Source organism: Centruroides sculpturatus, unplaced genomic scaffold (genome assembly GCF_000671375.1).
Source record: "Centruroides sculpturatus isolate CEXI.00-Female unplaced genomic scaffold, Cexi_2.0 scaffold979, whole genome shotgun sequence".
NCBI classification, from domain to species: Eukaryota; Metazoa; Arthropoda; class Arachnida; order Scorpiones; family Buthidae; genus Centruroides; species Centruroides sculpturatus.
In genome coordinates this window covers 296,994-314,966 of record NW_019385319.1, presented here as the reverse complement: position 1 = coordinate 314,966, position 17,973 = coordinate 296,994, and the positions used below count along the sequence as shown (strand labels likewise).

General features: G+C 25.9%; 1 protein-coding gene across 1 annotated transcript in view; it reads right to left on the bottom strand.

Moving 5' to 3' along the window:
• The window catches only part of LOC111637596 (ATP-dependent 6-phosphofructokinase-like), a gene marked incomplete at its 3' end in the record, with an annotated part of 45,161 nt that overhangs the window by 21,598 nt on the left and 5,590 nt on the right, over positions 1–17,973 (bottom strand). Inside the window, exons 2-4 of the mRNA XM_023383118.1 lie at positions 10,907–11,058; positions 2,720–2,909; positions 734–794 (exon numbers count right to left, since the gene is read on the bottom strand). Of these exons, the coding sequence (XP_023238886.1) occupies positions 734–794; positions 2,720–2,909; positions 10,907–11,058 (403 nt within the window). The remainder of the gene's footprint in view (positions 1–733; positions 795–2,719; positions 2,910–10,906; positions 11,059–17,973) is intronic.

Below are 17,973 nucleotides of genomic sequence, written 5' to 3'. Positions count from 1 at the left end.
TGTTTAAGCTTTTGGAAAGAATGAAAAGATACAAGTACATTTGTAATCATTTACAATTATCATTTAATTTTCTTTATAAATAGTAAATTCTATGAGGTGGAAAATAAATGCTGGGAGTTGCAAATACAATCTAATTAGATTATTATTAACCAAATTATATCTTTATTTATATCCTTTAGCCTATAGTAAAATTGCTTTCATTATATATCATTTCACTTAATATTGCAGTTTCCAAGAACCTATTCACAATGTCAAGTAAAAACTTGCTTATATATACACAGGGTGTTATAAATAAAGCAAACAGTCTCATAACATGGAAATGAGTAAAGGTAGAAGAATTGGACTAATTATGCCCAAACAAGGTGCATGGGAACTATACATATCCAAAAATGTGTTTGTCAGAACTCTCATTAATTATGGGGTCCTATGAAAATTTCTCGCCAAAGTCCAATGGTACGTGGCATCAAAAATGGTGCCATCAGAATGTACATGAAAACCTAAACATTTACTCTAGGATAATTTTTGATTACTTTACTCAATAACAGTACAAGTTAACATGAACATATAAGTCAGGAAAGACAGACAAGCAAACATGTAAACAGGCACAACTGTCATTATCACGTGTATTTATAGCTTTGTGCTGTTAAAGCTGAACATACTGACTACAACATGTGCAGATGGCTGGAGTTGGTCATTACAATGGATGACAGTGGTAAGTAAGTACAGTACATACTTGTGAATGTAAGGTCTTACATTATTAACAACTGAATTCACAGCTACAAGAATAATCAATTCTATCCCAATTTACAAAAACATAATTTAAAAAAAAAATAAACTCCAGCAAAAAATGACTAAGTATTTAATAAAACTGTTTTCAAAGAATTAGTATAATTAGTTCATCTAATGTGATAGATGTTCAAAATACTATATACTTTCCTGAAGACACCTTGTAATGCAGCTTTGAATATCTGCTTGTACATGCCATAATTTCTGGGGAGTGATTTGGACATACCTGCCATAGCACAGAACTATAAAGGCATGCTAACAACAGTTGTACCAGTTTACATGCTTGTCTTGCCTGCCTATCCTGACTTAAATGTTTATGTTTATTTACTCAATAACAGTGTAAGTAAACAAAAATTGCTTTAAAATAAATGTTATTTAGTACTTGATTGCTTGCTGTTCTCTCAATTAATTGTATGTTCTTTGGAACTTAGCATAAAGTTGCTATTGAAACAAATCATAGAGAAACACTCCTTTTGATAGAAAAAGATCTTTATTTTCTATAATTTACAATGGATATCAATTTTGGGTTTATTCCCATCTTCAGTCCTTAATTTCTTATGTGTATCAGTAAAACTTAGTGACAACTGGAATAACTGATTATTAAAACCTTGGGATAGAATCCAAATAAAACTATAAACATAAAAATACTTTGATTAAAATGTATAAAACCATGGGGTAGAACAAGTAAAATTGTAAAAATAAAAATCTTTTGGTTTAAATGTATAAAGAAATTGACTAATAAAGGTAGTGAAAACATAAACCAAACCATCTTTAAAACTAATAATAACTGGTTAAAAAACAAAATGTAAAAGTGTTCAACCTTGGTTTTTATTTTTATTGGTTCTAAATGTTTTATGTTTTTACTACCTTAAAGTACTCAATTTTTTATACATTTTAATCAGAGTATTTTTATTTTTATAGTTTTACTTGTTCTACCCCAAGATTTTAATAATTAGTTATTCCAGTTGTCACTATAATTATTTTTAGTTTTACTGATACACAAGAAAATAAGAAGTGAAGACAGGCATAAACTCCAAAATTGATATCCATTGTAAATTATAGAAAATAAAAATCTACTTTTTCTATCAAAAGGAGTTTTTCTGTATTTGTTCTCAATAGCAACTTTATGCTAAGTTCTAAAAAACATATAACAGATGTTATTTAGATTTTTGTGTACTTTCTGCTGGCAGAAAGTACATGAAAATCTAAACAACATTGAACTTTGGCAAGAAATTCCCCATAGGATCTGGGGCCTCTGACACTCAAACTTACAGACATGTTTAGTTCCTTTACTCCTTGTTTGACCATGATTAGTCTGATCCTCCTATCTTTAGTCATTTCCAAGTTATGAGACTGGTTTACTTTATTTTATAACATTTTGTATGTATTTAAAAATAATAACTTTTAAGATATAGTTAAAATAATTTTAAGCTTAATAGTTCTCTCTTATTTTTATGTATTTTTATGTTTATTACTATGTCTTTAACATTAATGAAACCTCTTGTTATTAACTTTTAAACAAATAGTATTCACAATATAAATTCTAGAGTTTATAATTTGTTAAAATATTTTTTAAAAACAAAATTTAATAATCATATTATTAAATTTATAATATCCAATTTAATTCTTACTGAATATTGATTATTAATTTATTAATTTCTCTATTATGATTCTGCTTTTGTTAAGTAAACTGCCCTTCTTTAATATATGTTTACAACAAATTTAACATATTAACATTATCTGATAAAGCAACTTAACTTAATACAGGATGAAAAGCAATAAAGGCCTTGACATCTAATAAGTCAAATTGTCACTTATTCACTTATGAATATATATATATTATATATATAGTTATTTTGTTTATTGAAATGATATGAAATCTATTACATGATTAAGTTTATGATGTAAAATAAATAGATTTGAAAATATATACCTTTTTCAATTAATTCATCCAAAAGTGAAGGCCATTCCTGACGAAATAAATTAGCACCTGTCAAACTCCCATCTCCTCCAATAACAACTAAATTATTAATGCCACTTTTGATTAAATTAGTTGCAGCCTTTAATCTTCCTTCTCTTTGGAAAAATTCTTTACATCTAGCACTTCCAATGACAGTGCCACCCTGAATGTGAAAAATTTTATATAATTAATTAAAATTAAAATTCACAGTTCTACATTTCAAATATTATATTTTATAAATATTTTTAAAAAATAAAGTCTATATTTTATTTAATAATAATAAATAATTAATAATTTATCACAACAATATAATAAATTTTAAAATTCTGGAACAAAATTAATTAGCCTTTCTTATTTCATGAAACTAATTTTAAAGTCCAATAACTTCCAGAGAAATGCAAATTTTGAAATATGTGAAACAAATTAGAATAATAAGAATAAATCCTGATCTTTAATTTTTTGGAGTGACAAGTAATCATTAATGCTTTAATAACTGAAGATAAAGGACAAATCCAAATTACAAAGCTGTACATCTCATTTTAAACTTACAAATGAATCTGAAGAGAAATGAATGCTTAATTTTGATCTTAAAAAATTTCAATTCACATATTGTCAGAAAGAGACAAGAAAGAAATGCACAGTCAAACCTCAAGTTTTGAATGCCTAACTTTCCAAACAATTTTTTACAAACAAAATTTTGAACTTATATTTTTTGCCTCAGGTTGCCTTATGATAACTAAGTTGTCAAACAAACTACTTGGCAAGAGCTGGCCACAGATGGTCAATTTCCTATGTTAAAGAAAGTCAAAGACTTAACCAATCAATGACAGGTCTCCCGATTCAGAAGTTAGTGGCACTGTGATCACCTCAACATGAATAATCAATTATGTTGCTATTTAAATTAGATTTCAATGCGCATGAGGGAAAGGTACTATTTCTGTTTTTTGGTACATACTGCAGTTGAATATAAATCATATTAATTAATAAAAACTGCATTAATTAACTGACATTCAGGTGATATAAATGTCATCCAAGAATTTATTTAAATATGCTTAAATTAAATTAAATAACAAAAATTTATTAATATAATATTATATATTACAATATTAATATTGTATATAATATTATATTGCATATGTAGGCATTTTTACACGTGAAATATAGCTAAAAAAATAAAATAAACAGGCTTTGATTTGGGAGTCAAGAAAATTAATTAATCCATTTTATATTGTCCCTTATGGAAAATTTTGTTTTGGTTTTAGAACAACTTTTAGAAATGAATTAAGTTTAAAACCCAAGGTTTGACTGTATATTGTTTGCAATATATTGTAAACCCTTATTTCTACCAATGCTACAAATAATAAAAACACAGTCATTTCTTGGTACTTTTCATTCATAGTCTGAAATATAATTTAGTTTATAATTTGTTTCTTTATGTTTCAAATTCTTTCCTGTATTCAATGATTTAGAATTTGATGATTGTTTCAAACATTAAAAACTGAAAGTTTAAAGTTTTGTCATTACAGAAACAATGATACTGAATTCAACAAATAGATATTCCATTGCTGAATCTGGTTACTTTATGTGTTTAGAACGTTTAGAACTCAAACTTACAGAAAATTATGCATATTGGCTTTAAAAATATTTTATGTTAAAATGACAGTTTAACTAATTATTATATCAACTTAATTATATGACAGTTACATTCCAGTATATTTTGTGTATTTAAATAATCATCAAAAAGTGTAATAATAACTGTATAGAGTAAATCTTACACTTAGACAAGTTACTCTTACTGGAACATACCATTACAAAATAAAAAAATTATGCACTTTCACTAGACTTTAGTAAAACAAAAGGGAAAACTGGCTATCATGCTGGCATCTCATAGGACCTTCTTTTAATATGATTGTGATCAGTGGTGCACCCAGAGGGGGGCCAAAAGGCTCTGATACCATCCAAAAAGGAAAAACAAATACTAGTAAATTTTCTGCTAATTAAAATTTATTTTTTTATTTATATTATGTTGGGTTTTCTATTACTTATAAATCAGTGGTCACATAAGGTGGAAATTTTATTGAATTCGCATTAAAAAATTTCTTTATCCATTCAACGGTTCTTACCAAGATTACATTTTGAGTGTGCTGCTGATTGTTATAAACTGTTATATTTAAACATGCATAAATTAAGTTACTATAACAAATTATCTAATTAATTAATAATCATGAAGATCATTAATTACTAAATCATTATCTAATAATAATTTTGTAAGATATTACAAATTTCTTCTGCTTTCCAATAGCTAAATTTTATCCTATACTTATTGAAGTAAACTTGCTTATTTTTTATAAACAAAATGGAATCATCTATTGCTGTTAGTTATCTATAGTGTACTCTCAATAAAATATATTATAGTAGTAGATAAATTTTCAAAATGATCTTGTGTTATAATTACTGGGATGCCCCAGTTATGAATTAAAGTTTTATCTTTCATTTCTGGCAAATTTTTTAATCGCATGAAATTAGTTAAATAATTATTTAAGAGATAAAATAGATTAAAAAAAATTGAAATATAAGTAACTGCTTTAAAAACTATTCAACAGTACAAAGTATTAAAATAGCAAGTTGACAAAATATATTTATTTTTGTTACATTACATTATATTTGTGAAGGAATGCATATTTGTGATATTTTCAACTGAAGTATTTTGACATAACTTAGATAACAAAGTTGGCACATATTGCAGATACATTCATCAAAAGTAAGGTTATCAAAATAAAGGTCTTTTTAAGCACTTTTTTGTCACTTTTTCTATTTAAAATGAACTACTCAAAATTACAAATGTTATTTTTTGATTTTTGTATATTCTTAAATACCAAAATACCTTTAAATTATAAGGAAAGTAAAAAATTTTTTTAATTCCTAAATACTTTTATCATTTACATTCCTTCTTCAAAAATATATAACTAATTTATACCAATTGTAAATTATAAACACCAACAAATCAGATAAGGTCACTTAAAAAAAAACTTACTTTTAATATAATACTATTCAATTTTATGAATTTTTCTGATTTTAAATAAGACAGTTCTATTTGGTTTTAAAAATGTTCCTTTTATTTATTATTTTAGTTACTGAGAACTAATCTAATTTTATATTTCTTAAAGATGAAAGCTATAAATTTTGAATTTTTTTTATTTCATGTAATAAGATTGTCTTTTTTTTTTGGTATTTATGAACAAGTCATTTACTTTATAGTTGAAATTTCATATTTAACACCAGTGTATGGTAACCTTAACAGAAGTAAAACAAATGTTTTAATCTATTTTAATATTTCAGAATGATTCTATTAAAATAGAATTAATCATTATGAAATATTTTAAAAACTTTACAAGAATAATTATTTACCAATAAACTTTTGCAGAATTTTTTTTATGCTAAGTATACTCTAAAATACCATTTTAAGAATTAATATTCTGTACATAAATTCTATTACATTTGGTAAAGTTTTAAAGTTCCAATTTATGAAATATAATAGTCAGTTTTGTTTCCCATTGTTTTGAAATGCTTTATTTTTAAATACTACATATCCTAAATTTAATTACCCAACAAACAGTTAATAAGCTTGTTTGAAAATGTTACAATAACAATCATAATAATTTAATATTTTATTTTTTGTAGAAGTGAAATAACACATTATCATCAATTTAAAATAATTACTTACTTACCAATACCAAAATATCTACATAAATCTATCATAAATATTTAAATATAGTATATGTTGAAAGTACTGAAGAAAAAAATACAATTACTGTATATAATTAACTAACTGTATTAGTTAAGTTATAAGTATATTATTAGACCTATTTATCTCTCATATTTAATATATTTTAGTTTGTGCATGAAACAATTAAAATCAGAATCACAACATTTAGGCTGTAAGCAATATGCTGAGTATAAGGCTTAATGAATCTTTCAATGCATCCTATCATCTGGTTTTGGTAAAATATTTTTATTAAAAATATTTAATAATTCATAAATACTTTAGGATTATTTTAATTTAAATATGTATAATGTATTTTGAATTGTTGAATCTGCATATAAATATTTGTTTAATGTCTATGAGTTCATTTTAACTGCTGCCTATTTTTAGAAAATATTTAATTTAATGCATCCTGAAGCAATATTTAAGTTGTGCATTCCTGAATTAAACCAATGATGATTTGCAAAAGTAATTCTGCTTAATTGTTGTGTGTCTTATTAAGCAGTCACAAATTATGAATATTTGAATAAATATAATTTACATTTTTAAAAATATGAATGTAGAAACTTTCAATGTATCAAATTAAATTTGGTTATTATTCAAACAAACTATTGTAATCTGATTTGTTTGGTTATAATGTGTATAAACCAGTAAAAGTAGATAATATATTTTTAAAATCAATTAGATAATTAAAATTTTAAAATATATAAAATAAAACTTTACATCATTAAAATTCTCCTTTATCTATATATATAAATGGAAATGTTTATTTGTTTAGATGTTCACTATGCATGTCTAAACTGTTCTACCAATTGCTTCAAAACTCCACAATTACGTTAACATACGTCTTAGATAATGTGATAAATATCACCCCAAAATATTGAATGGACTTTTATATATCAATTAATTTCTGTCTACATTCCATTTTTTGGGTTTACATGTAGCACTATCTATTGGCAAAAAAATTTAAGAAAATAATAAACTAAATATAATACTTAAAATGGATATAATTTATAAAAATATATATAATATTTGCTTAATTACTGAGACAATGATATAGTGCAAAATAAATGTGCTGTACAATTATTGCAACAGGTAGACACAGCACTTGCCTGCATGGAATTGAAAGGTTTACCCTGTGAAAAGTTTATAAGTATTTAATTTTCCACATCTAACAACTTGGGTTTTTTTTCATTTCTGAATGGTACTTTTTTAATTCTAATAAGTGCCTTCCAGTAGCCAAGTGGACAAAACCGCTGAACACTGGTGGTCAGTCGTGGGTTTGGGCATGGCCAATAGGCTGGCCACATGGAGTTTTCCAGGTTTTCTTCACATTAGTAACACTTAAATAGGGACCAGCTTCACATAAAAGTCTTCCTGGAATGCATCCCCTCAGCAGATTGCTCAAGTATTGCATTGCCATAACCAAATAAACCAAACTATTAATTATAATAATTTTTCTATAAATGTGATATTTTACAAGGACATACTTACCCATATAGTTTATACAATCTATTGCAAAAATATAAGCATTTTATTATCACATAAAAGTAATTATTCTTGCATTTTTATAAAATTTTTTTGTTTAAACAAGTCATATGAAGTCTTTCGGATGTTAAGGTTAGCAACTTCAATCACATGTGAGGTCATCACAACCTATTCAACACATTATTTTTCATATATTAATAGTAGACCAATATTAATTAGTAGTCAATGACCACAGGAGGAGCTCAATGATTACTTTTGGTCAAATTACTTCTAGACCACTTTCACAACAGTCCCATCATTCTATTGGACCAGTAGTATGGTGGCATTCAAATAGGAAAATTACATAATTTGAGATTACTTGCAAGAACAATATGTTTTAAGTAGTTTTTGAAGATACCAAATTTAAATATTTAGTCCATTTTTTGCAAATTTTCATTCTTTGGCAGAATACCATTTGATATTTGGATGTTAAATGGTACAGTTTCTTAGAAAGTTAGATTCATCAAGTTACATGAGAAAAAATTATGATATCTAAAAAAATTTAAGATATATTTTCAATTGTCTACTTGTGTCTACTTGACCAATGAAACCATGCCATTTCATACCATCTGAATATCATGATAAACATGACAATGGCAGGCTGAAATAACTTAAAATAATCAAAATACCTTAGTAATTCCAGCAACAAAGTATTTATGTGTAAGTGGTTGAAATAACCAGGTCTTTCTATGGTTTTTGTTTTAATGTTCATATAGTATAGTATTTGATTTATATAACTACAAAGGTTATCTTATGTAAGGGTTTATCATACCAAGTGACCAATCTAACATTTTAAAAATTCTTTATTCCTCTATGGTACCACAATTTAAAGAATTTTTAAAATGTGTTAGATTGGGCACTCGGTATGATAAACTCTTATGTAAGATAATCTTTGTAAATATAAACAAACCACTATAATAGAGTAGTAATCTAATAATCTTAATCTTTGCTGTTATTTTTTGCCTGGGAAATGTTGGGTTTATCTGCTAGTTACATAATATATTTAAGAATAGGAAAAAAAATCTAAATGAAATATTTCCAATTATTACATATAGCAAAATCCAACTGATTAAGTAATATTTCTTATACAGAAATTAATATACAGAACAACTTTTAAAAACATATGAAACTATTTAATTGTTCTTTACATCTAACAATAATATTTATCTGTACAGAAATACTCCAATAGGAAGACAACAGTGAAATTTTAACTATATTTATTCTATCCATTTATACTAAAGAACTTTTTTTGTTTTAATTTTGCATTTTTTTTTAAAGAAAAAATTAATTCCTTTATTTTTTCTTATTGTTAAATAAAATGATTCAATAAACAAGTTTATATGTCCTTATTTGCTTTATTTGTGTAATTTCTTAATATCAAAAAAGCCTTTTACTAAAGAAATTCCTTGGCATTAAAAATCAGAATAAATACAGTAGAGCATCGAATATCCGAATCAATTGGGTATTGGGTTGTTTAGAAAATCGATTTTTCAGATAACCAATTATGTACAAAAAAATATATTAACCTATCCCATGTTGAAATTCGTTCAAATCCTGGCACATCCTTAAGTACCCCTCGTGGTTGCGCTCGTGCTGCCAGCTAAAACATACACACCAACAAAAATAATATTGGAGTAGCCCAAACATAGCCAAAGATTACAGTGCCACAGCACTAGCTGAAATTTAAATTTGCCATCTGGAAAGCTTTCGGTTAACTGACGTTTCGGTTGATCGATATTCGGATAATTGATGCTCTACTGTACTGTCAAATGTAGATTTTGATTTCATCATTTTATTATTCTATTATCTACAAAGACAGTGTTCTAAAATTAAAATATATATTCATATAAAACATATTTTAATTTAAATGGTGGAGTAATTAACTAATTAAATAGATTAAAATATATTACAGTAGAGCGTCGATTATCCGAATCAATTGGGGACTGGGGTTGCTCGGAAGATCGATGTTTCGGATAACCGATCATGTATGAAAAAATGGTGGAGTAATTAACTAATTAAATAGATTAAAATATATTACAGTAGAGCGTCGATTATCCGAATCAATTGGGGACTGGGGTTGCTTGGAAGATCGATGTTTCGGATAACCGATTATGTACGAAAAAATATATTAATTTATCCCATCTTGACATTTTTATCCGTTGCGTGTCGCTTTGCGTTGAATTTTCGTCGATGTTAAGCCTAACGAAGACTATTGTATCGTTAAAAATTATTTTTTTATTTTGTACGAACAAAATAAATATATTGAAAAATATAAAAACAATAAAAATTATACTTCAGTAGTTAATTTAGTATCAAAAACGTAAAATATTTGAGTAGCCCAAGACATAGCCAAAGATTGCAGCGCCACAGCACTGGCGAAAATTTAAATTTTCCGACTGGAATTCTTTCGGATGTTTGACTTTCGGATAATCGACGCTCTACTGTACTAATTATTTAATCAATAAGCACATTATTTTTTTAAAGTTTTACTAATTTTTATTTTTAGATTACATAATGAAAGTTACTTTAATTAATAAAGTTTTAAATATTGTAAAATATTTTTCATTTTATCTACTTATTAAAACTAAGTAAAATAACAAAAATGTGAAAATTTTAATTCAAAAGAAACTATTAAATCAATAATACAAAATTCTCTTTTAGAATGATATATAATTTTTTTTAACTGAATGTTGTGAAGTGTAATAAATTAATATAAAACATTTAATACATAATATAAAATTTAATACATTCATGCTTCAATTATATTTATTTCATAAAATAATTTAATACAGTTATAATAAAAATAAAATAAATTTTATTTCTTGTAATCAATAAATAAAAAAAGATAATTTTGTTTTCTGAATACTAACCTTATGAATAATACCAGAGACAGAAACCCAATTTGCTTCTACAATATAATCTCCACCATCAACCATTCCTTGATATCCTTCTTTAATAAAAAATACTTTTCCACCCATAAACAAACTCATTCGAATAATTGCTCTGACAGTTGCATTCATACCTAGAAAATAAAAATTTAATACAAAGTAATGCTTTAAAAACTTTTAAAATAAAACCAACTCAAATATATTAGAAAAACTGTAAATAGTTTATGTAAGTATTTGCTAATTTTACATCTAAACTTTTTATACAATTAATTAATATATATCTCACATTTTAATTTAAATCTTTAATTTCAATAATGAAAGTATATCATTAACAATGAAATATGACAATTTTGCGATATTCTTATTCTATAAATTAAATAGTTATTTTGACTTTTTTAGATATGAATAAAACAAGAAAATAAATAAATAAAATTATATTATACAAATTAGTTAAATAGAATTAATAAAGTAATGAAAACAAAAAAGATTTCAGATAAAAATTTTTAAAGAAACAAGCAAAAGTTATAATGGTAATTATTGAAACATTTACAAAAATACACCTGGGTCAAGAACCTTTTATGAGTGTTGTGCCAAAAAATGATTTAATAGCTCAGTGCCAATTTCATTTTGCAAAAAAACTAATTTTCTAAGATTCAAGAAAAAGTATCACATTCAGATGTAGAATTTGTCTTGGAAGATACACTTAAAAATTACTTTTCCATTGTGTTCTATAAGTCCATGTTATATTTTGTAAATATGTGGAATTTTATAAAGCCTATAGATTATGTGTTGAATAAATTTCTAGTCAATATAAACATAATAACTAGAATTTCAGAATGTAAAGTGGAGGGGATACATAATGAAAATAACAAAAAGAATAAAATAAATGGAAGTTTATAATAAACTGTCAGCAAACTAATTATGAATCTAGTATTTAAATGTTATTTTTTCACTGTTCAGTTCTGTCTTTTTCTGTGCTGTGGTCCTATTACTATTAATAATTTCTTCTTGTGCTGTGCTTGATAAGCATGCTATAGGTTGCCAACCCCTGATTCACACTATACATCATATACAGTAATGATCCTTGAATGCTTCATTATTTTAAGTGGAAAGAAAAATAGTTTATAAAATATTATTATTTGATTTAAATACAATGATGGAGAATACTTATAATAATAGTGTTCAATTGAAAACTAAATATTATATTTATTACATCATATATCAACTTTGAATTAGAATAGGGTTTTGATATTAATTCAGTAACCAGACAAAATAAAATAAGCGTCTATAATATAGTCTAATTACAAAATTCACTATATGATAATTTTAATTAACACTAAAATTGAAGACAAAGTTCATTGAAAAGTCATTGTTTTATTCACTTTCATGGTCCAGAATACATCTTTTGACAACCTGATTTTCTTTTTGAGTCATCAAGTATTTACCCTTAAAATGTGAAAAAATACACATCTTAATAAAAAGATTAAAACATTTTTCAAAATTGGAATGGAAACAAAATAATCATCGATGTTTTCATCCATACAGAACTGGGATCATACAATCGCTTTAACTTTTATCCATTAAAAAAATCTCTATTAATATATTTATTTCAGGCTGTCTTCTAGTGTTGAATTCTTATAATATATTTTCAAATTATAAAATTTACTGGATGACAATTTTAATATTAGCAAAAACTAAAAGGAAATTTTAAATATTTGACAATCAAGTAACCTGAAAAAAAAGTCAAATTATTAAAAATTTGTTTTAGAACATAAGTGAATGAAAAGATGACTTTTTGATGGCTAGTGTCTTCAATTTTAGTTTTAATACAGATTAATTTATTTGTGAATAATCACAAAAGAAATGAGAATGAACAAGTTAACTATATAAAATATAAGTTTAACAAAATCCTATCTCATCTAAAATCAATAAGTGATATCTCAAACAAAATCAATTCTCTGGAAAGCATTATTACAAAAAGTTATCATCTAAGATCTGTTATCTTAGATAACTTTTCCTAATAAAATTAGTTTAGTTAATACTAATAATGTCACATCAATACCTTTAAATGAAGTTAACTTTAATTATTAACTTTAATTAACTTTAATGTTTTTGGTAGTTTTTAAAGACCTTCTCCAAGGAAGAAAAATACACTCTAAGTATAGAATGTCATCAGTATAAAACTTATTGATTTTAAAATTAATGTATTAGAACATAATTTCATAAATTCAAATTCTTTTAGTTATGATATTCTAAAGATATGAATCATTCAATACACATATTTCTTATAATAATTAGTTGGAAATAAAAAAATAATAGTGATTATGATCATCTGGTATGCAGTTTGATTTTATGACTAAATAAATTTACTTTTATACCATATTTAACCATTACTTTAACCATATTTTTCAATAATTAATAATATTTTTATTAATTATTGATATATATAATTTTTATAATAGCTTTATATTGTCAATCTGTCACTGAAACAATTTGCTTGTGATAATTGCTATTTTTTATTAATTAATTAATAAAATTATTTGAATGTATTATAAGTTGTTACTTTTTAGATATATTTATTCTCTCGATGATGATATAGATCAGGGGTGGCCAAAACGTGGCGCATGCGCCAAACATGGCGCATTAGACGATTACAAGTGGCGCTTCAGTTAGATCTGAGCAAAATTGCCAGATTTGGCTTTTTTGCAATTAAAAATATTATATAGAAAAATAAATTTTTTACAGTCTGTCTTGGCGAGTTCATTTGTTGCACAATTCGTTACAGTCTATTTTGAAGATAAAATGAGTGTTCTCCACATAGTAAATTACAATGTATGCATGTATTGTGAGTCTTGCGATCTTTATTTCCGATCAGTTTACAGGCGTGTAAATGGTTGAAAACATTTATTGTGATTAAAGTTATTCCAAGCTCATCTCGTTCTCGGTACCAATAATTGTGGTGCGTAGTAATCTTCACCAAACAAGACTCTGGCAGCTATAGCACCATCACCAAGCAATCACCCTCTCGTACAGTAGATCATTGCTGACTATTGTAAATTGGTGCTTCAATAAACTGTCAGCAGTTGAATTAATTAATTTATTAATTAATTTAACTGCGTGATTAAGTTATTCCCTTTTCTCCCCTAAGCGAAGCAGATTTATTCTTATCTCTATTTATCAACCCCTAACATTGAACGTAAGACTGTATAAAGTGTCCGATTTATATGGCGCATCTGAACTCGTCTGTCAGAAAATTGGCGCATTGTATGCAAAAGGTTGGCCACCCCTGATATAGATTCTTATAAACTCCTCTTCATTAACAACATAATTCATTAGATAATACTTATATTGAATAATATTACTTATTAAATTATACATAAGATTATATTAAAATGATGTTTTTAAAAAATTACTTATATAATTCAAATTAATCATTTAAATACATATTAAATCCATTATATTAAATAATTCTTAAAAAATTCTGCATCTGCAAAAGTATAGGAACTCTATTGGTAATTCAATAATCCAAAACATAGAATTTAATTATATTTATTTTGGTTGATTACATACATGTAATGGATTTCATTTCCTTTACTGTTGAGATCATCAACTATATATTAAATAATTCTTGAAAATTTCATAATCTTGCATCTACAATGTATAGGAATTCTATCAATAATTGAATTATACATGTATGTAATCAACCAAAATAATTCCATTACTGATAGAATTCCTATAAATCAATGATCCCACAATAAAGGAAATTAAATCCATTAATTTAATTACTTATTAAATTTAATTGATTTATTAAATTTTATTATTAGATGACTTTTATATCAAATTCATTATGTTAAAATTATTTTTAATTAAATTACAGTATACATTATAAGAGTAAAGCTTGATACACTGAATGGTTTAAGAAACAAGTTAGTACTGATAAGTTAGTTTGATTAAACTAACTTATCAATACTATACTAAATATATTCATGACAGTAAGATAAATACGGTATAATCCAGTGTTCCCAATTAGTTTTTCCTGCGTACGACTTCAAGAAAGAGCTCAAACTCACGTACCCCTTATAGCAGAAATTCATATTAATCCATACTAATATTATAAATTCGAAGGTAATTCTGCCTGTCTGTCTGTTACCTTTTCATGTCTAAACTGCTAAACAGGTTTTAATAAAATTTGGCACAGAGATAGCTTACATGTTGAAGATGGACATAGGCTACATTTTACTGCGAGAAAATATTTTACTACTACGAGAAAATTTGATATAATGCGGGCAAAGGTGTGGGTAGACAGCTAGTGATAAATAGAATAAGTTTTTTTACATTTATTACCTTTAAAATACAATTCTAATAATAATGAAAATAACATAAAGTTATTTAATTTTAATGTGACAAATGTGCACAATTTTCTTTGCACAACTTTGTAAAATCTGGTTGCTTTTTGGTCAGCTTCAGTCTCAAGTCATCTTCGAGTTGAAGTCAGTGACAATGTTTAGTTTTCATGTTTGTCATGGCTGAAAATCTGCTCTCGCAGAAGTATGTTGTGCAAATGGTAGTAAATATTTTATTGTCACTTCGCTGACATGATAATAATGTTAATTGTACAATTTTTGTTTCTTGTGTAAGAATTTCATTTAGGTATTGTCACAAATGCATTTTTTGATGAAATTTCAAGAATATTTTTAGTTATAAATAAACGAATTTGTGCATTTGACATCATGTTGTAAATTGCCGAATTTTTGATGGTCCACCCATTATTTTTTTGATTGTTTCATCTCATGCATTTAAATTTTAAATCAACCAATTTTAGATTGCTGCACATACCCCTGGGGGTACGCGTACCACTAATTGGGAACCATGGGTATAATCTAATGAATTGATTTTAAAGTTTCAAAATAATTCTTTACTATGCTTTAATAGTTTAAAGATCCAAACATTATCTAGACTAGGGGTGGTGAACCTATGGCATGTGTGTCCAAAATGGCATGTAAGGAGAAATCATCTGACACAATGTATCATACAATTTTGATTCATCTATCTTTTTCAATCATCCTTTCAGTTTATCACCTGGTTATCCTTTTTTTCAGCCAGCCTTTTTACATTTATTCTAATTAAAGCATATTTAATTTCTTTAAACGTCATTATTCAAAGTCTAAAATTTTGGTATGCATAAAAATCTTCAAAGCTAATATGCTTACTATATGGCATGTAGGCTCAAAAAGGTTTGCCATCAAAGGTCTAGACAATGAGTTCCCAAACCCTCAAGGGATCAATAAATAACTAGAGTTTGTTCAGAAGTTAGTGGATGAAATCACTTTTTAATTTAATATAATAAAAATTAAAACAATGATAATTTATCTTTATCTTTTAGTAAAGCAAAATATACAATTTTAAATTATGATTTATAATTAATAAAAATTTATCATCAATTCTTGTTTAATATTTTCTATTTTTAATTTATTCTTATTTTGTATCAGCATAAAAAAGAGTTGGTGAATCAAATCTAATTTTGGAAACAGATTAACAAGTATAAATGGTTAAGAACCTCTAATTTAGACTATCCATATCTGCCCAGTGTAGATCTGGGTACAAATTAAATATATAACCTATTTAGAAACAGACCGAAAGTATTATCAAAGTCTAGTATAGTACCAAATAATCTGGTTTCACAATCAAAAATTCCACTTCAATCTACTATATTGTATTGAATTATGTTATTAAAGATGAAAAAAACTATCTGTTATCTAAATAGAACTTGCAATCAATCACTTTACTTAGAAACAAAGGAAGGAAGGAATAACAGAAATGTAAATACATAATTTCTAAATAATTGAATATATCATGTAAAACACTTGAGAAAGACATTGGGACAGAAAACTAATATATTTCATCAAAAACCCAGAATATTGGCTAACAGAAAGTAAAGATCATGCAAAACACACTACACATTGACAGTCTACAGATATTACAGTACAATGCATCTTATTTTAAGAACGTACATTCTTTTTTTATTCCCCAGTTTGAATATTTTAAAATAATGCATTGTGAAATGACACTAGTAGCACAGTCTGAAGCAATCATATTGCTCCCTTTTTTTAGAAAAAAATGTCCAAAGATTATAGAATTCTAAGTGATTATTTTTTAAATTTCAAAAATATGATTAAGAAATTACTTAAGGTAGAAAAATAACCTAATAATGGCAAAATCTTTTAATAGATTTTACTAGTTTTTTAATAATTTATTTTTATATATTTCTATATCTATATATATAAAAATAAATGTATGTCTGTCTGTTGTATGTCTTTCATGCATTACCACACCGTTTATCCGATTGCCGTGAAACTTTGGGAAGTTGTTTAATATACTCCGGTGAAGGTTTGTGGCATAGTACGATTGCCATAAAACTTCGAAAAGTTTTTTAATACACGCGAAGGTTTTTGGCATAGTACATTTATCCTACGATAGATGGCGCGCGTTTACACGATCATTCGAGCACAGTGTGTTCGATCGATTTCAAATTGTGAAGACCATTTCCCCCTTAAAAAATATTTCTATATATGCATTTGTGAACTGTTATTTACGATATTTTTATAATAATTTTTTTTAATCACTTTGATTGTTGCTGCTTCCCTCGTGTTACATAATTTTTTTTTAACCGAAAGCAGCACAACATACTGTCCAACAGGTTTTGTCGACACAGAAGATTCGGATCATTCAGTCAATCTGGGACAATGGCGTGATGAGCAAAAACACTTACATAAATGTGGTTGGCAAAAATCTAACACATATAGTTGTGACGCAAAAGTGTTACGTGACAAACTTGCACAATATTTATGTACTGAAGGTGCCGTAGAATGGCAAGATAGCTGTGTTTATCGAGGCCTTGGTTAAATTTGTATAATGTAAAAATATTTGTAAAAAATTTTGTTTTGTATATATGAAAGTAATGGTTTATAAACATGATTTATTTTAAAAGTATATGCTAAATGATTTACTTATTGTGTTGTTTATGTATTTCTTTTTTCAAACATAAAAAT